This window comes from Anoplopoma fimbria, chromosome 24 (assembly GCF_027596085.1).
Source record: "Anoplopoma fimbria isolate UVic2021 breed Golden Eagle Sablefish chromosome 24, Afim_UVic_2022, whole genome shotgun sequence".
Taxonomy (NCBI): Eukaryota; Metazoa; Chordata; class Actinopteri; order Perciformes; family Anoplopomatidae; genus Anoplopoma; species Anoplopoma fimbria.
In genome coordinates, this window is record NC_072472.1 from 15,232,920 (window position 1) to 15,253,942 (window position 21,023).

The window sequence follows — 21,023 nt, forward strand, 5'->3', positions numbered from 1 at the left end:
TTGAAATTCTAAGTTTTAAAATATGTAACTAGTATGTTAAACTGTCCTAAACAGTATTAAAATATATGTCACAGGTCATAGCCTGGAGTTCAATGGCAACAACTGCAGTTTCTCAAACAGGGAACATCTGGAATCAACAGCTGACAGGCTTCTCTGCCAGTTATTTACCAATTAATACTGCAGTGCAAAGTCACACGCAGTTGCCAATGACGGTTCTCATCCTGCGGAGCATTTCATTGTGCAGGTGATCTTTCTGCTTGACGCAGTTCAAATGCTCCGCAGTGAAAACTCAAGTGTGTATGAGGCCGTTTAAATCTTTGTAGCCATTTCAAGTGCTTTGTTTAACATCAAAGTCTACGGAATGGAGCGGAAAATAAAATGAGAATGACTCGTTTCAAGAATACAGAATGTACTTATGTTCAGCTTTCAGAGGAACATGTGCAAAATACATCAAACTCTACATTTCATATCTTTAAAAAAAAAACAATAAACGCAGTTAAACAGCGTTGGCCAGGTTTGATCCTACATTGATTATGTATTCATTCTCAGCCCTGCGGCCAACGCTTTCCAATGTCAACAATGAAATCATTCATAGTAATAAGACCTTTAGTAATAGTGGTAGTAAGTAATACTTTCGAGGGTTAACTAGTGCTTCTCCTGTCCCGTCTGCGCCGTGCTGATCCCACTCCTAACAGTAGAGGGCACCGGAGTGATCACACCAGCTGGAGGGCGCGTCATACAGACCGGAGAAGCAGTAACACTAGCCGGTCTCAGACCAGGAGGCTTGGCTTCTCCCAAAGCTTCCTAGACAAAAGTTTGTCTTTGTTCGCAGGCATGTAAAGTAACAAAGAACATCAAACCACCGGGACGCTTTGGAGAAGCCAAGCCCTGATCTTATTTTATATTATATATATATATATATATATATTATATAATATATATATATTTTTAAATATATATATATATATATATATATATATATAAAAATATAAATATATATATATATATATATTTAAAAATATATATATATATATCTCAAAACTCCTCTGGTTTAATATAGATGCCATACAGAGCAACACTTATATACATTACACACAAAACAGATTGGGCTGTTTCCTCGTACACAAAACACATCAGTGGGTATTTGGTTGCTCGCAGCCACAGTACAGCTTTGGAGCGTTGCTAGTATAAATGACATTAGTGCAAATGCGACCCCCCTTTGGCCCACCCCACCCCAAAAGAGAGAAAAATGGAAAAAAAATAACAATAAAATTGGTAGCAAAGTTAGAGCAAATTGGAGAAAAACAAAAACAAATGAATGCTATGGTAATAGTGGCAGCGTGCAAGCTCTACATTAAAAGCGTGCATCAGGACTCGGCATTCTCAAGTCTTTCAATAAACTCTTCAAAACACACACACACACACACACACACACACACACACACACACACACACACACACACACATACACACTTCTCCCTGTCCAGCTCCATTTACTAAGCACAGGAGCCGACAGAAATAGTGTGCTAGCACGTGTGAAAAAAAAATTAAATCTCTCCTATCAGGTGACTAAATTTGCTGGTAGTAACATTTCATAGAGTGACAAGCAGCAGGAGGATAAGGATGGTCCTAGAAAAACACAGGGGTGCCATGATGTGATTGGTTTATATAAAAAAGGGGGCTGGATGGAGCGAGGTGATTGGCTCCTGCCGTGATAAGAGTCTCAACAAGTCGCTGGCTCAGGGGGAAACTTTGGGATGGACTGGTTAAACGTGTTTGTAAATCAGCTGAGTTCGTGAAGGTGAGTGCGGATGAGTACCATGAATAAAGCAAAGCCGACATCTCAATAATTGGGTTTCTTGGCCGGCTCTGTGGGCTAATTCTCCCAATGCTGAAGGTTCAAACACAAACTGCGGCCTCTGTCGCATGTTATCTCCCTCCTCCGTCTTTCTCTCCCTCACTTTCAGTCCGTCTTCAGTGCGGGCTGTCTGAAAAAGCATAATGTAAAAATGATCTTAAAAATAGCATCTCTTTAACAGTAATACAAAAGTTTGGCGATGAGGAGTATAACTGTTGGTTTTGTTTTTTGCTGGGACCAGCCAAACAAGTTTGAATCAAATATTGAAGTAGTATGATAGAGGAAACTTGACACATGAAATTAATTAGTTCTCCCTTGTGAACCCTTTGATTTGTTCACACTGCAACACTTAAATAGACCACGCCGTGTATCCTCTGAGTAGCACCGGGCTTCAGGTCACGTGACGGCCTCAAGAAACAACATTCAGTCTCTGTTGATGCTCAGTGTGTTCACCACAACTACTAAAACCAAAAATCTGAATTCTGAAGACTTCATGAAACCACCATCGGTTGTCTCCAGCCTATCAAGGCTCTCCAAACCTCTGACCCAATCCTCATTAGATCATGGCACATACAGGACTACAGAGAAAAACTCAAATACTAAGAAATGTACAGCAATGAGAGTGACGCTGCACAAACAAAGGCATGATGGGAGCAACCATCACATGAAATGAGAGGGACATGAGGATGCTTTTAGAACCATCATCATAGGTCTACTGTCAATCTATAAAGCTAACTGTGATGTGGTACTTCAGTTTCATTCAGGATTTCACATTTTCGTGGGCATGATGTAGACCTACCAATATTTTTTTTTTGAAATGAGATTACTGATTTCCTCTATTTGTGTTGAATGGAAAATGAAATAATTGCTGGCATGAAAGTTTAACACATGAAGATGAACTGTTCCGAGAAAATCGCCCGAAAAAAGGCGATCATCTGCATTTTCTTTTGATGTTGAGGGATGAATATCTGCCAAGAGATAGTTTTTGGATTTCTTTTTCTCTCTCAAACGATATGGAGAATTTTCTGACATGATGGGATAGCCAACCGCTGGATAAGTAGAATATAGGCAGAGTATTGGCAGACGGAGTATTTAGATTGTGTGTTTATATGTGCATGCACGTATGTTGTGTGTGTTAACAATGAGGCTCAGAGGCTGCATGGAGGAGGAGACTGTTCCTCATGAGTAAGGGAGGGGGCGGGTCCATCAGATGTGATGATGGAGCAGGAGGTGACTCCTTGCTGCCAAGTAAGAAGCCTCGGTTTAGTTGAGGGCTGGGCTCAGGTTCAGCGGGGTTCATCGCTGCCTGGGCCGGTGGCTGTGAGGAGGAGGAGACGTGGGAGGGTGATGGAGGAGACGGGGGCAAGTCCATTGTGGCAGAGGAAGAGGCGGAAGACGAAGAAGGCTGATCTGTGAGCGACTGCTTCTGAGATTCAGTCAGTGGGGGAGGAGAGGAAGAGGAAGATGGAGTCTCGGCAAGGTGCTGGGGAGTCGAGGGCACACCAGAGGAGGAGGAGGAGGAGGAGGAGGAGGAGGAGGAGGATTTGCCAGCTGACGTAGTAGGTTCATTATCTCCCTCCTGCTCTGCTGCTCCCTCCTTCTTCGCATCATCTGGAGGAGCGTCATCTTTCAGCTTCTTATCCACCGGGGCTTCCTCTTGCCCTGCGGGGATCTGATTGGCCGCCGGGGCCTCTTGGGTGGTGGTTGGTGATTGGCTTTTGAGTTGCGAGTGACAGAGGGGGCACGTCTCCTGGACATAAAGCCATTTCTTCAGACAGCCAGCGTGGAAGAAATGACTGCATGGAGTGATCACAGCGTTGTTCATGTCCTGGAAAGAATAAACACATTAAAACAGAGGTTGTGTTGTTATGTTTCCTTTGACACTTCATTGTTTCAAAACCACTTTACTATATGTTAACGTGTTTAAAAATCAAATTGCACATCAGTCAAGCTTCATCTTAAAGCCTTAAATGTATTCTTGGCCATGTACTCTCTTTTGATAAACACAGACACACAAAACACGTTTCATACCTGGTAGCAGATAGCACAGATGTCGTTGTACTGTTCCAGCTGTGTGTTGCTGGCCGTGGGGAGGCTTTTGATCTTGTTTACAGCATCTCTCCTGAGAAGGAAGCTCTGCCAGCCCAGCTGGGCTCTGAGCCAGACGTTATAATACGAGTGGACCAGGATGATGGTGCTGCCCATCACACTCCACTCCCCAAATACCGTCTCTGACACGCCGTAGCACACCACACACACCGCAACCTGGCAGGGGAGGAAATCCAGGAAGCGGGGTTTGAGATTTGTCAATGCCGTAAAAGCAATATTGTATGCGAACAAGTTAAGTGCCTTTGTCACATGCTGCTTTCTCATTTGTGCTCCCTCGTGTTACTCTGTACTGTGTTTACATTTGCGCCACTCACCAGGAACTCCAGGAATCTGTACGTCCCGTTGACATAGTAGATCACTTCATCCATGTTCTCTACCGGAGCCTTTCGAAACTCCTCCACCATGAAGAGAATGTAGATCAGCAGAGTGCCGAGAACCTGAGGGTGAGTTAAAAGAGTGTCATCAATAATCAATCACAGAGTAGGGATGCTTAATCATCATCATCATCATCATCATCATCATCATCATCATCATCATCAGGCACAGTGGGTAAAACAGGAGAATTTCAAAAAGACAGGACTTATACAATTTTCTGTCTAAAAATTGAGACAAATCAGTTACATCTATAGCAATTTGATGTTCTAAAAGTGTGTTTGTGTGCGTTTGTCGGCTTGTGTGTTACCTGCAGTGATGTGAGGATGGAGGAGGAGATGATGATGAGTAGCCAGAAGTCCATGTGGAAGAACTGACAGATCATATAGGCCATGTAGGCTGGAAAGATCAGCAGGAACAGACAGAGAGACACCGCTCTGAAGTGTTTCCACAAACTCCTAAAGGACACAGAGAGGTGGGAGCAAAAGGGAAGACGATCAACTTCTGTACCAACATGAGCATTTTACTCTCACACATTCAGTCAGAGTACTTTTCTCATTTGCCAAAACGTTGCCTGCCTTTTGCGGTAATAATAAATAAATGTCAACTAGTTTTAAACTTTACTGAACTATTGCCAAAATGCCAAAACACAGGTATTTTTCTCAACAGAAGTCCATAATTGACAGAAATGTCCAGATGTAAAAAAGATTCAAAGTAAATGTATTTACTTGTCTCTTGATGCTCCCAGGGCCAGGACTATGGGGTCAGCTATCTCCAGCATGGACTGTAGGATAGAAGCAACAACAATGAAGAGGATGATGGAGAGGAGGAAGGCTCGGTGGATGACTTGAAGCTCGATGAGGCCGGTCTGGACCGCGAGGATCAGCAGGGTGATGCCTTCTGTCATCCCCCTGCACAGACAGACAGGAAACAAACATGCAAAGTTATTAAGAGGTATAGCAACATACCGATAGACACCCTCAACAATCTAACACACAAAGACAGATTCAAAAACTGACCTGTGCATGGTGTTGTCATTCATAAAGGCTCTGTAGCCTTGCAGGTAGAACTTGCAGAGCGTGAGAACACCCAGAGCGATGAAAGAGACGGTGAAAACCAGACCCAAAAGGGAGTATGGTGTACTACAACATTCTGCAATACTGAGGACACGGAGGGAGGAGAGAAGGAGGAGAGCAAAGAATAGTTACAAGACAAGGTAAATAAAAACAAAAGACAAAGATAGAACAATCATTTTATATTCCAATTAACTATCATAACATATCTGTGATATAAAATCTATAACGCCCCACCCTGTCTGACCAACGCTATGGTCCTACCTGGTAAGAAAGAGGAAAAGGAGCCTCTCCCTTGAGGTAGGCTGGTCTCTGGTGCTGAAGTAAGAGTAGATCTGCAATGCGAAAAGCAGCAGCCAGAAACACATGAAGAGTACTGGAAGGACCAGCTGGTTCCATAGAGACATACCCAAAGCAAGCAGCCCATACACTTCCACCACCTGGTGGACAGAGGGTGAGAGATAGAATGACGGATAAGAATAGAAATTAGAATAAAAGCACAACATTAATATTGCATGTGAGGAAAATCTCTGAGTAATCTCTAAGACATAAAACAGAGAAAGATTGCAACCTAGGCCACAAATCTAGTTTATTACCTGGGCCAGCTCCCTGTAGGCGGTCTTGGCCAGGTTATACGGTACCAACAAGTTAGAAGCCAGGAAGTAAATGACCTCCAGGCCTGTGAAGATCATGGAGAACTTATTGATGAAGACAATGGTCTCCAGTGGGACCAGACACAGTCTGGCCACCAGGGGGAGGAGGTGAGCAGAGAAAAGCCAAATCCTCTTGGTCTGCATCACACAGGAACATAGGGTACACACCACCAGCTGACCTGAAAGTAGATCAAAGAAGGTAAACCTGACAGACGATGCACGTACGCACAGATACACAAACCACTCTTTCTCCCCCCTTCTGTCTGCATCTGTATGTCTTTGTCACTGTAACTATGCAGTAGTTACAGTGACAAAGACACTAAAGCTCTCACTGTGCAGTAGAATCAGCACTCAGTATGGTCTATTCATAGCATAGGAGACTCCATATCTTCTCTCCAGTAAGATGAAACCAGGTCCTATGGAACCAGGAACATAGCAACTCGTATCATTTTCCATTTCAACATGGACCAGCTTTCACAGTACTGGGGGTAAAAGTAGTAATCAATAAGATTCATGCCTGGAGAGGCTAGGTAATGTGACATTAAAGAGATGCTTTTTGATATAGCAATTTCATCTGCAATACTCTGTAAAAGCCCCTACGGATGCTGATCTTTTTCCACCACCTCCTCTACAGAAATAATGAAGCAAGGTTATGTTACATAGCTCTCCAGTAAGAGTTCAATTACTTTTCTGACTTGGGTTTAAATTTAGTTGCTCAGCACTTTGCAGTCCTACAAGTGACAGAAGATCTTTGTTATTATTTCCATACTTTTCTATACTTTCCAGATGCATGGGCAACCACGAGGGAGAGGGGAAAAGATAAATCAATTTGAATTAGAGGAACAGTATCCTGTGAGCTCAGAAAGCAGCTGCTGAACTACATCCCCCTGCCTATGTTTGGGTTTGTGCACAATGCAGCCATGCCATGTCATGTACACTGTACAAGTGCGTCTTCATGCATTCATGTGTAATATTATACCTATGAGTGCAGTGGTGAATCTGTTCATGCAGAGAGGTTCCAGGTAGACAGGTCCTTCATGGCCGGACTCCAGTTCACTGCGGACATAATCCCTGAAAAACAGAGGACAAAATGTTGAATATACAAGGGGATCTATCCTGACTCAATATATCCCACTGAACTATTGCTCAACACAGACAGTTCTAGTCTTTCATCTCCACCAGCACAAGGACAACTCACATTAGCTAGTGATGTATTTTGTGAGCAAATGCTTTGAAAAAGATATAGTACATTATACCTTACAGTGAATGCTCACTAAGGTTTATTGTGCCCTTGTAAATCTAACAATGAGGCATTATAACTGACAGTATGGCATAATATATAACCACTTATACTTTAACTGTCACTGTTCTAAGTATGGCTGCAAGGTGGTGTAGTGGTTAGCAGTGTCGCCTCACAGCATCCGGAGCCCGGGTTCAACAAGTTTGCATGTTCTCCCCGTGTCAGCGTGGGTTCTCTGGCTTCCTCCCACAGTCCAAAGACATGCAGCTTAGGTTAACTGACGACTCTAAATTGCACGTAGGTGTGGATGTGAGTGTGAATGATTGTCTGTCTATATATGTCAGCCCTGTGATAGACTGGCGACCTGTCCAGGTTGTACCCTGCCTTCGCCCCAATGACAGCTGAGATCGGCTCCAGCACCCCTGTGACCCTTAACTGGATAAGCGGTTATGGAAGATGAATGAATGTTCTAAGTATACATCAGATTTTGAAATAGTATGGAAAAAAACATCGAAAACATTCTCTACTATTAAAAGGTATCCACCAGAAGGATAGTATTGTATCTTGTCTACTGGTTGACCTAAGTGTGTGTGTGTGTGTGTGTGTGTGTGTGTGTGTGTGTGTGTGTGTGTGTGTGTGTGTGTGTGTGTGTGTGTGTGTGTGTGTGTACCTTGAGACTTGGTGACCAGCAAACAGCAGAAGGGCCGTAAGCACATACAGGTAGAGTTTAACCAGGTGCTGACGAGGCAGAGTCAGGAGTACCAGGCTCAGGATGTAACCTGTGACGCAGACAAACAAACAGAAAAATCAACAAAAGCAGCATAAAGTAAAAAATGACAATACATGCATAACAAAACAATATCCGGTTCTTCCTGTGTACAGATCATACTGTGTTTTCAACCAGAAGGGGATATACTTAATGTGTACATTTGTGTGACGTACACATTTTCTACAGTCAATCAAACACTCACTGCTGCCAACGGCCTTATTGCACCACAGGCTACTTCCTAAAACCATGCCCAAAAAACTCCTCAGTGCATAGCAACAGTTACCTTCATTTTACTGCCTCTCGCCCCCTTTTATTTTGTCTATCCACCCACGGTGCCCATCAGCACATACCAAGCCTATTGGCTCATTAACCAACTGCAGCAAAGCAAAGTCTGACAGTACACACACACACACACACACACACACACACACACACACACACACACACACACACACACACACACACACACACACACACACACACACACACACACACACACACACACACACACACACACACACACACACACAGAGAGAGAGAGAGAGAGAGAGAGACAGACAGACAGACAGACAGACAGACAGACAGACAGACAGACAGACAGACAGACAGACAGACAGACAGACAGACAGAGATATATAAAACTCAACACTGTGCTTGTCTGTTTTTTCTTTTAGCTAGGTCAAACCACAGTCTGACCATCAGACTTTGCTGAGTCACCGTCATATCACTGTTACGTTCTTTCAGCGCTTCTGTGTCATCGGACAAACACACCTGACTGGCTCCCTTCGTTGTAGAGACCTTGTTTATGTCGTCATGATTGGCTCTGTGGTAATCTGGCTCAGGGGTCGTTTTCTGGGATGATCACATGATTCACAGCAGCCTAGTAGGACTAACACTACAATTGTAAACCTATTCACTAAACAACATTTAACTTGGGTGGAAATTTTGTCACAAAAACAAACAACCCTCCAGTAAACAGTTCAATCCTGAGAGACAGCTAGGAGGACTGTTTTTAAAGCCAAGTTTCGCCCCACTTGGGGAATGTATTCGTCCCTAGCTTCACCACTGAGGGTAGGTTTTTGCCAGCTTGTCTGTCAGACTGTCAGAAGAATATGTCAATCAGTTATGGGTTTCTGTAAGAGTTGGCAGATGAATCTCTTTTGACACTAGGAAGAATTGCTGTCGACCGAAAATGGTTTCTCACTATCACAAGACTTGTGTATTTTAGCTAAACTGTACTGCTATGAGATACAGACTTTAAAAAACTAAATTTTACTTAAAATGTATGTGAACACGAGCAACACTATCATGGACACTGTTACACTCTTATTACTAGGAATCAGGGGGGAATGGTGTTAAATCCAACACTTGCATTTTTCTTTCTTTGTGAAGCTTTTCCCTGGCAGGTGAATATAAACATAAGTGCATGGGGAATTGGTCAACAGGACATTGAGAAAAAGTGGAAAACAGCTCAGTGCTGATGAAGGTTGGCACTCTCAGAAAGCCATTTTCTTTGTTATTGTTCTGTTTTCCTGCACCAACTAAATATTTTCATTCGGTTTGACAGAAATACCTACACACTTGAAACTGGTTTCAAACTAATTCTGATTGGCACAGCTGACTTACACTGCCAGAACGCCACTGCTGGGGGAGGAAAACTTGTTTCAGGGCGGCATGCATCTTTTTTATTCTACCAGAGGATAAATCAGATAGTTTTGGTCACACTCCACTTGTCGTGGTGCCAAACAAGACAAGTGGAGTGTTTGGTTCCTGACTGTCCTGAAATCACTACAAAAGGAGAGCCGCGAGGCTTACTGCCTACCCCCATGTGTGTGCACTCTGAAACTGACTGAGTTGGTACAAGGGCTGACTTTGTTGAATGTCAAAAAGAAGAAGAAAAGAAACCATGGAAATCCAACCAAGAGAGGTAACATCGTGACTGTTGGCTCTTTACCGACTGATAAAGCCAGTGGAAACGAAGCTACTTAAGCTGATAGCCCAGTCAAATGACACTCAAAACACCTACTAAAAGGTCATGATAACATTGACAGGCCAACGGCTACAGCTCTTTACACATGTTACATTATCACATGTGTTAATTGCGATGTAGTGCGACAGCGCAAAGCATTTGTGTAATGTGTTTGTTTTACACTAATCCTCTAAGAAGTGTTTAGACAGGGGGAGAATATTTGTACTGGGACGGGCTTTGTGTGTGTTTGTGTGTGTGTGTGTGTGTGTGTGTGTGTGTGTGTGTGTGTGTGTGTGTGTGTGTGTGTGTGTGTGTGTGTGAGTGCGTGAGAGTGTGAGCGAGAGAGAGGCACCAACACTGACCTACGTAATGCAGGTATAGTGCCAGGTATTTGTACTGGAACAGGGGGTTGTTGGACAGGCTGGAACGCTGGATCTTCTGGAAGAAGGAGCTGACGTCCCAGCGGTACAGGACATCCAGCAGCATGATGCTGGGGACACGCAGGCCCACATTGAGCACCGCCTCTACACGGTCCTTCACTGCCATGGCCTCAGTTTAACCTCTGACCGGCAGGCAGAACTGACCACTAAGACGGGATGTTAACAGCGGGCACACTGCAGAGAAGGGGGACAATGCATAAAAATATGTCAAACAGGATGCACAGGAGATAGGAAGAGGCGACATAGGATTAGGGAAAAAAGATGAAAGACAACAGTGGAGTGCGTGTAAAACAAACCAACTGCTGACTATTTTATGACCCCATATTTGCTTGTTGCTGGCAGAGTGGCAGGAAAGATAAACTTAACTACCAAGCCAATGTTTAACTGCATCAGGAAGGTGGGTAGCTTTAAATTGACTTGTTTTTATTATGCATAACATTTAAAAAGCCTGACATCTACTGTCTATCTACTAGTTGCAGAATCACTGAAAAATAATAGTATAACTTACACAAATGACACTAGTTTGGCAGACTTTAAACATTAACTAAAGTCAGGGATACATGTTTGCAGTTTATGAGAGAGAAAAACCATACAGGCTATTTTTGCAATAGTATTCATCCACCACATGATCAGTCACATCATCAGCTGGGGAAGTCAACAAAACCAAACACCACTGACACTACATTACTGCCATATAAAACACGCTTTGTTTGTTGACGGTCCTCCCCTCACGTATGTTAGTCATGTTCTTTACTGCTACTCACTCGAGAACGTAGGAAGCACAATCCTCTTGTTAGCACGAGAAAATGGCTATGTGAAGAGCTGCGTCCCAACACTATGCTTTTCAAAGTCAAATAAATCATTCAATAATCAATCCAAATTGAAGTACATGCGAAGGAATACAGGCCTTTCAGTTTGCTTTCACAGGCTAACAAACTGCAAAACACTTAACAAGCGCACTGAACTAGTAACAGTGGAATAAACTGACTGGGAACACTTTCAGGTGTTTCTATGCTGGTGATACTAGTTATAAATTAGGCATGCTCACAAAATCTCCTTATTCATATATAAAGTACGTTTCCTATTTTTGTTCATACACTGTTTAAAAACAGGTGAGAAAACATTTATTTACAAACAGATATGTGAATCAAATATCTTTAAAAAAAATCTACTAATAATTACATTTTCCTTGACTTCTGGCACAGTATAGCCTATTTTAGGAGAAAAAAACGATGTATTGCATTCATTTTGCAAACTTGTATGCCCATGTTCAAAAGGGGATACTTTCTAAATGTTAGTCCTTGTGTTTGACATTTGTTTTTCCTCTGCTCTATCCTAATTTTGCTTTTTTAAAATATAAGCAGTAATCGACCGTTTAATTTTTGGAACGCGGTTACATCTAAAAGGATTGTTTAGTAAAGCTTTTAGTAATGCGTTGTGCACCACTACGTAAACGAACAGATGTACATCTACAGTATAGGCAGTGCGGTTTGACTGGGGCCCGTGGGGTGGTGGGGCTGTAGGGGGAGTGGGCCCTCAAACAATGTGTCGAGTGATGAACGGGCCCTGAAAGTGGTCAGATTGTCACCTAGGAAATAAGCCCATGCTCAAAAAGGTACTCATGTTTAATCTAGAAGGGAGCCTTTTGCTACATGTGCCTACTAAAAGGGAAAAAAAAAAAACATTTTCATCATAGTTCTGTTTTCTTTTTGGGGTAAAATCCTTAGTAGCGACAACATTATCACATGCTTATTCTACATAAACCACTATTACATTGTGTGTGTGTTTTTATTTATTTAATTAAATGAATAACTCATTCTTTTATTTGTTTGTTTTTTCTTCATTATTGACGTCTATTTGATCATGTGACGAGACGTTGCTGTGTGTGTGTGTGTGTGTGTGTGTGTGTGTGTGTGTGTGTGTGTGTGTGTGTGTGTGTGTGTGTGTATGTGTTTAATAACTGGTATAACTAGCGTGCATTCTGGTCTATCAAAATAATGTGGATTAGGGCCCATCCTAATTACTTTACGCCACTGGTGGCCCTTAAAACGACACGTTTCCAATCACGTTATGGGGCCTGGGACTACTCCAAAGTTGCCAGGAGCAGACTTTCCATAAATGAATATCCCTGCATCCCGGGACCCTGATAACTTACATAACTCTACATTCACCAGGACCAGTGCTGTCCAGAGAGAGATCACTTACATAACGCGAACGTCTTCCACTGAGTTGTTATACGTCGTAATCCAGTTACCGCCACAGGGCACGGTGGGGCTGGATTTAGTCTGAACAGGTGTATTTATGCCAGATCTCGCTTAACCAAAACATCGGCACTACGCACGTCGTGGATTAGTTAGTGAGCGCTGCGTCCACTGTGGTCCGCCATGAACTCTGGTAACCCCTCCGTCTCCACACAGAAAGACAGTCTCTTACCTAGTCCGGGTTGTACATGGCAGCATAGTGCAGGACTGACACAGCAAACGACCAGGTGTGGTGTGTGAGGTGGGGTAATATAAAGCCGTGACAGTGTACGTGCTGTGCAGAGAGGATGAGCTGCATCGAGGAGGCAGCAGGCACGGGGCCAACAACTCGAGCTAACGCGGCTAGCTAGCATCGATGCTAGCTAGCTACTGTCAACAACCAAGCTCCCGTCAACACAGCGGGGGATACAAAGACACCCGACGCCTTGGTTTGGGTTTAACTCTCTCGACTAGGACACCAGAGTCCACGAGCATCCACACACGAGCAGACAGCGTCACCTTAAACACAAAACTTTAAGCACCACTGTACCGTTAGCTTAGCATGAAGACCGCTAACGTCAGACCCTGAGCTAACGATGGCGTCCTGCCAAGGCTGACAAGCAAAAAAAACAACAACTTACATTTGAAGGACGATGTTCGCAATATGTACAACGGTTTTGGGATGCTTTTCGGGTCGGATATCGACCATTTTAACTCGGCACCGCCCGAGTTAACGGTCCTCTCGATGGAAGCGCCTCACGCTCAGAGGATGCGGCCGATCCGCTCATCTCACCTCGCAGCCATTACCTCAAAGCACCCGAGGAGGATGTTCTGCGCATGCGCAGTGTGGTTCGTCCCATAAATCTTTTTGGGCCCCGCACTTGTTTTATTACACCAACACCGGAGAGTAAACATTACAGTCATAAACTAGTTAGGCTCGTCATAAATGCACCTTTTCCTGTAGGAGACATTATACTAGGCCTGGATATGTAAAGAGATTTACAGTTGTAATTAGGTTACAATGATACTAGTTATATTCAAGGCAATACAATTGGGAAATTGTCACTGTTTTGGTGATACTGTTAAAGTGTTTAATTACTGTATATAATGTAAGTGTAAATATCTGTTCATTATAGTGTATATTTTAATATGGGCCCTAGGTAAAGGAGTAATACTTACTAATGGGAGTCAAATCAACACTCAAGGGACTAAAAAATGATAAGATAAGTTAAAATAAGATAATGCTTTATTAGTCCCGCAGCGGGGACATTTACAGGATTACAGCAGCATAGAGGATAGTGCAAACAAGAGACAGTAAAAAAAACAAGATAAAAAATAAGTATTATAAATAAGCAAATGAGCAATAAAAAAAAACAATAAAGAATCCACAGTAACTGAAATATTATATATTATATATACAGACATAAACTATTATAACTATTGTATCGCACAGGATATAGTAATAGTGGGGTTTATTAGCAGGTGGATTGCTCTGCTGTCACGTTTAAGCAAAGTGATGAACATCTATGACATGCCAGGCCATTTAACTGTAATATATGAACCCTATTTCATCCACTGCCCTGGTGCCATCATTTCACCAGGATTGTGCAGTCAGTCTCGCTGCTACTTGTAATTAAGTGGTATTTATATAATGGACAATAATGTGTTTTAATGTGCATTTCCTTTAAAAGTTCTTCAGTAAATATGGCATTGTCTGATGTATGTATAGGCTGCATATGCAGGTGGAAAGTGCAAACACACAAACACATGTGATCAATCAGAAAAATAAACTTAATGTTGTTTTTAGTGGTCTAAGACTTTCTTTTCTTGTCTTTACTAGGTAACATGTAAGCATCTTGAAATCAGTGGAAACTATTATTAAACGATTTTATGTTAATCTTTTATAATATGGTCACTATGGTAACAAAGGTTTTGCTCTCTCGCTCTCGCTCTCTCTCTACGTCACTACCGGCAGGATTCTGGACGCAAGGAAGAACAGAGTGTGCGCCGCTCGATGAATGAAACTGAACAGGCAAACTTCATTCATTCATTCAACTTTCAGAGCAAACCTGACAGCGTTTGCCGGGCGGTGTATGATAGCGTGATCTACCAGGTAAGCCTACCCAGACCGTGTAGCTTAGCCAGCTAATGTTAGCTGGTTGTCTCGTAACCTCGCGTTTTGCTAGTCAGTGTTAGCCATCTCATGCTAAAAATATCAACATCAGAGACTGTCAAAGTGACTTTCTCCGATTATGCCGTTGTGTCCTGAATAAGCCAGCCAAAACAAGTGATGCTTCACTACATTTATGTCATGTTATATTAGCTACTTTCGTTACAGTGAAGCATCCTGACACCTCTCCTTTTACTTTGCCCTTTCCCCCCATCTCTCTCTCTCTCTCTCTCTCTCTCTCTCTCTCTCTCTGCAAGGTGAACGTGCACATGTTTGTCACTGTAGCTGGAAATATTTTTTTTCCTTCCTGCGCGTGCATCCCTAACTCCAGCTGAAGCCGAGTGTGTGTGTGTGTGTGTGTGTGTGTTTTATGTGTGTGTGAGAAGTCCGTGTGTGCCATGTCAGTATCAGTGATCATAAAGTGGGGAGGCCAGGAGTACTCCATCAGTTCTCTGTCCGAGGAGGACACAGTGATGGACCTGAAACAGTCCATTAAGACCTTGACTGGGGTGCTGCCAGAGAGACAGAAACTACTGGGACTCAAGGTCAAAGGTGAGAGGGCATCAGTGTTCATTATACCTGGTGGAGCTAGCGTAAATAATGCCATATGATATCCAAACCAGATGGACAAGATATCAGGACTGTATCTCTCTTTGTGCCTTTGCATTATTTAAGTAAATTATCTCTTGATGGAAGCAAGCTGATCAAATAAATCAACCCCTACATCCCCCAAAACTGTGGCTATGTTAATCCACATCTACAATTAGCTGATGTTTTTAAATGTACAAACATGTCCACTTCTCAGTCTCTTACCTGCTTGAGTGTCAATTTTCTCCACCTGTCTCTGCAAATCATTTCTATGTTGTGTAATTTTGTGTAGGCTTTGTAGCTAAATTAATCTTACTCTTTTCTCCTTCTGTCCTTTCTCCAGGTAAACCTGCAGAGGATGAGGTGAAGCTGGGCTCTCTGAAGCTGAAGCCTAACACTAAGATCATGATGATGGGTACCAGAGAGGAGAGCCTGGTAGGTGGTGGGTGACTTCGAAGATATGTGGTTTGGTCCAGTCAATAGGCAATGTGCCCTAGTGACCGGCTAATTTGCAATTTAACCAAACATGATAGTTATTGAAAGAGTGTCATTATAAGCATGCTTTCTTACTTGTTATTTAAGACTGTGGGTCACCTACTAGCTCTAATCAGCTGGTCAATAAGTGGTTTGTTAAGTGATGATCCTGCTAGTTGTTGACTATGGTGTTGTAATTTTTGTCTAACTAGCCAATTGGATGATTTGCTCTCTGACATATAAAGTCTTAATATTTGCTAATTTACTGTGTTTTGTTAAAGGTCCCCCTTCGCTGATTGGTTCACGTTTACTGTTTTGTTTTGTGCAGGAAGAGGTTTTAGCCCCTCCCCCAGAGAACGATGACGTGGTCAATGATTTTGACATTGAGGAGGAGGTCATCGAAGTGGAGAACAGGTTAGATATTTTAATGAGATTTGTATGTGTGTGTGTGTGTGTGTGTGTGTGTGTGTGTGTGTGTGTGTGTGTGTGTGTGTGTGTGTGTGTGTGTGTGTGTGTGTGTGTGTGTGTGTGTGTGTGTGTGTGTGTGCCACGTGGCTGCCCAGGAAAAGATTACATTTGTGAGAGGAAATGTATCCGTGTGTGTCTGAGAGACAAATGTTGTTCTATGTCTCTAGAGAGGAGAATCTGGCCAAGATCGCCCGCAGAGTGAAAGACTATAAGGTGGAGGAGATGAACCCTCCTAGAGAAGGCAAAAGGCTTCTGGTACTGGATGTGGACTACACACTGTTCGGTGAGTTACAGTGACACCGACATTTGTCTCTATAAGAATGTGACTGGGAAACCATTGAATGCATGGCTTAAATCACAGCATACTAATAGCAAACACTGTGCGTTTGCCCGAAGTGAACATTACACACAATTTACTTTAATACTGCGTCTCCACTGTTTCCTCTCCTATGTTATGCATATGTTATACGTGTGCAATCTGAGTCAGGTTCACAGGGTTGAGTCTTTTATGAACAAATTTAAAATATTGACAGACTGATTTAAAGTTTGTAGTTTCCTGTCAGAACTGGACGCATTGCAAAAAAAAACTCATCTCTGTTCATCATCCAGCCTTTCAGTTGCTAGTGTAATCTAGGAAACTATGCATTGATGTCTACATCCAATGTTTGTTTAGATCATAAGTCGTGTGCGGAAACGGGTCAGGAGCTGATGAGACCATACCTTCATGAGTTTCTGACATCAGCCTATGAGGACTATGACATTGTCATCTGGTGTATGTATCTCCTTGTCTCTTCTTGTGAAGGTCTTAATTACATGCATAACTCTAGATGAGTAGGAGGATGTAATTGTTGAAATATTAATGCCTGAATTTCTTTTTAAAATGCAACTTTGAATGTACAACATTTTCTTTTTTATTGGTTTGTGTCTTAATTATAGGCCACTGTACACCCTGAGTAGGACAGTTTTTTTTGTTGTTTTTATCTATTAAGTTTATATTTCCTGCCATTTGTTGCTTTTGATTTCCTTTTTTGTGCTGCTACCCAGCTATCAGTGCTTGCGGTTTGCACATCTTACACATGTGCTTTCTCTCCTTAGCTGCTACAAGTATGAAGTGGATCGATGCCAAAATGAAAGTAAGTATTCCACTTGTTGTGTTTTTTTTGTGATGTTGCTCAAGCTACACTACTGCTAACATGACTGTACTTTTTTAGCCAAAAGGTGGCAGTGTTAATCCATTTAAAACACAGTATTTTGGTTGAGAGGGGAGTAGAGAATAAGTGTGTGTGTCTCTCTCTCTCTCTCTCTCTCTCTCTCTCTCTCTCTCTCTCTCTCTCTCTCTCTCTCTCTCTCTCTCTCTCTCTCTCTCTCTGTAGGAGCTGGGAGTGACAGACAACCCTAACTACAAGATTACGTTTATGTTGGACAGTGCAGCAATGATTACGGTCCATACCCCGAAGAGAGGGGTTGTGGAGGTTGGTACACACACAGCGGATCATAAATGAAGATATTGGCCTGTTTCACTGCTGCGGTTACACATATTACTGATGTAAACAAATCTTTCACAGCATAAGAAAACATCTTTATTTATATGTAGTGGTTGTGTAGTGCAGTTAGGCTTTTCTTTTCCCTTTTGTTTAATTACAGTTTGTGCCTTTTTATTTGCACTGTATCCAGGTGAAGCCCCTGGGAGTGATTTGGGGGAAGTACGAAGAATTTTACAACCGGAGGAACACCATAATGTTTGACGACATCGGACGAAACTTCCTCATGAACCCACAGAATGGACTAAAGGTAGGCGCCACGCATTATCGTCATTACTTTTGACTCTGTTCCTCATCATTGTCAGCATTAAGCACAGGTTTTGCTGAATCATATTGTGTGTGTGTGTGTGTGTGTGTGTGTGTGTGTGTGTGTGTGTGTGTGTGTGTGTGTGTGTGTGTGTGTGTGTGTGTGTGTGTGTGTGTGTGTGTGTGTGTGTGTGTGTGTGTGTGTGTGTGTGTGTGTGTGTGTGTGTGTGTGTGTGTATAATAGATACGACCCTTCATGAAGGCCCATCTTAACAGAGAGAAGGACAGGGAACTCTATAAACTGGCTCAGTACCTCAAAGAAATCGCCAAACTTGATGACCTCAGTGGACTGAACCACAAACACTGGGAGAGGTAGGCACACATATGCTTAGCAGTAATGGTGTTTAGTAAAGTACTGACGCAACGCATGCTTGTGGAACTTGTTACAACTTCCTTATACAACGTCTGAAATCAATATAAATTTATCAAAGATATTTGAAAAATATGAAATATGTACATCGCTATCATATGTACTGACTGTGTCTGTGTGTGTAGGTACCTATCTAAGAGGCAGCATCACTGAGGAGGGACCACATCCTCGGAAAAGACTCGGGCTGGACACTACTATCCCATCATCCAGTTCTCACACACACAAACTTGGCTGTTACAAGCTCTTTACTACAAACCTTAATACAAAACCTACACTAAACCTGCAGACGCCAACTCTCAAAAGCTCAGGACTGAGATGGGCTTCCCAATTTATATCTTTGCATGTTCTCTCACACATTATTTTGCATTTATTACGATAGTAACAGCAGATACCACTCGTCTGAGTGGTAATTATTAGGGATGCACCGGTACCGATGTCGGATATCAGGTTGATACTGACTCAAACAGTTGGATGGACTGTTTTCATCTATTAGGTTTAACTCTGTGTTTATATGCTCTTTAAATTACATACTGGTTACTACGTTTTGACCAATTTGTTGCTGCATTTAAAAGGTTTACACTTGAATTGTAATTTCTGTTACTTTTGAATATATTTTTACCAATTTGTGGGTGTACGATCAATTTTTTTTAAATAATAAATAACAATTCAGTAAATGTATAACTACGTATTCATTTGTTATTTAAGTCAAGGCTAATGTTGCCTTACATATAAAAGGATGAGCCTGGTTTCTTCCAATCAGTAAGGCACACAGATTATTAAATTAAACACTATTATCAGATCGTTACTCAGTATCAGCCGATACCCAAAGCCCAGGTGTCGGTATTGGGACTGAAAAAGTCGGATCGTTGCATCCCTAGTGATTATAAACTACCCCCAAGTTTGAAGCCACATGCCAAGAGCCACCATGACCCACAAACTTCTACAAACATATTTTCAGTCATTGTGTTGAACATGAATCGCGTTAAATGGCACCTGAAAATAACTGAGATCTTTTAAATCTGCTCGGCCTCCCAGATGGGTTTGGTTTGTCGCACTTTCACCTTATAGGAAGTGTGAAGTTGCTTGTCTTTTACTAAAAAGTCGGTATACTTTGCTCTGACTATCAAGCCTCTCTGCTTTACCATGCAAGTAAAAACGGATACAAATATAATTTCATCATGGTTAAGGTCAACAACTGTCCCCGACCCCTGTACGATATAATGAAAAGATTGAGATTAACCAACAAAAAGCCAATATGCTTAATGGTCTACTTGTATGAGAAATCCAGATAGAAAAAATGATTGAATGTGAATTTCAACAGGGAAGAATAAGTTGAACTGATTTAACATATATGAGTTTTACTGGAGCACTAATTGCAAGTTAAGCGTATTGAAAAATTGAAGTGGAAAATTGGAAAGGTAGATAATGTTGAGAGCACTGATCCAAAAATGCCCAAGATAAATCTTAGTCCATGAGCATCAAACTGATCCCTGCAACCTGCACAGTTTGAAATATAAGAATATGCAATAATCCTCAAAGCTACTGTGATATTAACAGCCGAGTTGAGATGGAGACTGGCTGTAGGGAAAATGCTTTCACATCGCACAAAACGTGCATTGTCTGTTTTGTTTTTGGTTTTGTTTTTGGTAGCTGCTTATTAATGAAATGACTGCGTCTGCTCTTATTGTCAAAGTTGAATTTAAGATATGGATGAAGAAGGGGATGTGTCGGGTGGGCAGAGCGTGAAGGGGAACCGTATCTCATCTTATGAGCGCCCGAAACTCTTGGAAGTATAACAGGGATGTGATTTTTCTTTTTTTTGGTCGGATTTACAACTCTCCTGGACATTCAACTCCTTTTTCATTTCTTGAGATCTGCCTTTTTGTGTTTTCCTCATCCCATCCCTGACATCCTGGCTGTAAATATGACAATAAACCTTTTTTTGTACCTAAATTACCTGTGTTGGTCATCGTTCTTGAAGTCATTTAAAATGAGTAGTAACAGAATATAGACATGTCCTGTGCTCAAGGCATTCTACCAGTCTGTGGTAGCCAGCGCCCTCTTCTTCGCTGTAGCGTGCTGGGGTGGTGGCATCAGGACTGGAGATGCCAACAAGCTCAACAAGCTGGTGAGGAAAGTCAGCTCTGTGGTGGGTCTGGAGCTGGACAGTCTGGAGTCAGTGGGTGAGAGGAGGATGAAGGCCAAACTCAGAGCCATCCTGGACAATCCCTCTCACCCTCTCCATGAGGAACTGTGGCAGCTGGGCAGCTCTTTCAGCCATCGGCTGATTCTGCCAAAGAGCAGGACGCTCATTTGTGCCCACTGCCATCAGACTGTACAACAACAGCGGAGACCACAGTCTGTAATCATGCTGATTACAAAC

At 42.4% G+C, this 21,023-nt stretch overlaps 2 protein-coding genes across 2 annotated transcripts; one reads left to right on the forward strand and one right to left on the reverse strand.

Annotated features, from left to right (window-relative positions):
* Positions 1-1,000: 1,000 nt before the first annotated feature.
* Positions 1,001-13,520, reverse strand: LOC129113415 (RING finger protein 145-like). Its single transcript, XM_054625686.1, is given in 13 exon segments — positions 1,001-3,042; positions 3,045-3,686; positions 3,890-4,123; positions 4,282-4,404; positions 4,650-4,797; positions 5,068-5,250; positions 5,359-5,499; positions 5,677-5,852; positions 6,009-6,244; positions 7,045-7,136; positions 7,976-8,084; positions 10,406-10,657; positions 13,365-13,520. Coding segments are annotated over 12 exon segments (2,304 nt in total). The 5' UTR covers positions 10,590-10,657; positions 13,365-13,520; the 3' UTR covers positions 1,001-3,006.
* Positions 13,521-14,694: 1,174 nt separating this feature from the next.
* On the forward strand, positions 14,695-20,574 carry ublcp1 (ubiquitin-like domain containing CTD phosphatase 1). Its single transcript, XM_054626081.1, has 11 exons — positions 14,695-14,836; positions 15,280-15,445; positions 15,825-15,916; positions 16,284-16,369; positions 16,591-16,706; positions 17,097-17,195; positions 17,519-17,556; positions 17,797-17,895; positions 18,098-18,214; positions 18,455-18,582; positions 18,766-20,574. The coding sequence occupies exons 1-11, from the start codon at positions 14,738-14,740 to the stop codon at positions 18,791-18,793; spliced, it is 1,068 nt and encodes a 355-aa protein (XP_054482056.1). The 5' UTR covers positions 14,695-14,737; the 3' UTR covers positions 18,794-20,574.
* Positions 20,575-21,023: the final 449 nt, after the last annotated feature.

Coding starts and splice junctions, on each gene's coding strand:
- ublcp1 (XM_054626081.1), top strand. CDS start 14,738: ATGAATGAAACTGAACAGGCAAACTTCATTCATTCATTCAACTTTCAG. Junction 15,917..16,283: donor GTACCAGAGAGGAGAGCCTG/GTAGGTGGTGGG, acceptor TGTTTTGTGCAG/GAAGAGGTTTTAGCCCCTCC. Junction 18,583..18,765: donor AACCACAAACACTGGGAGAG/GTAGGCACACAT, acceptor CTGTGTGTGTAG/GTACCTATCTAAGAGGCAGC.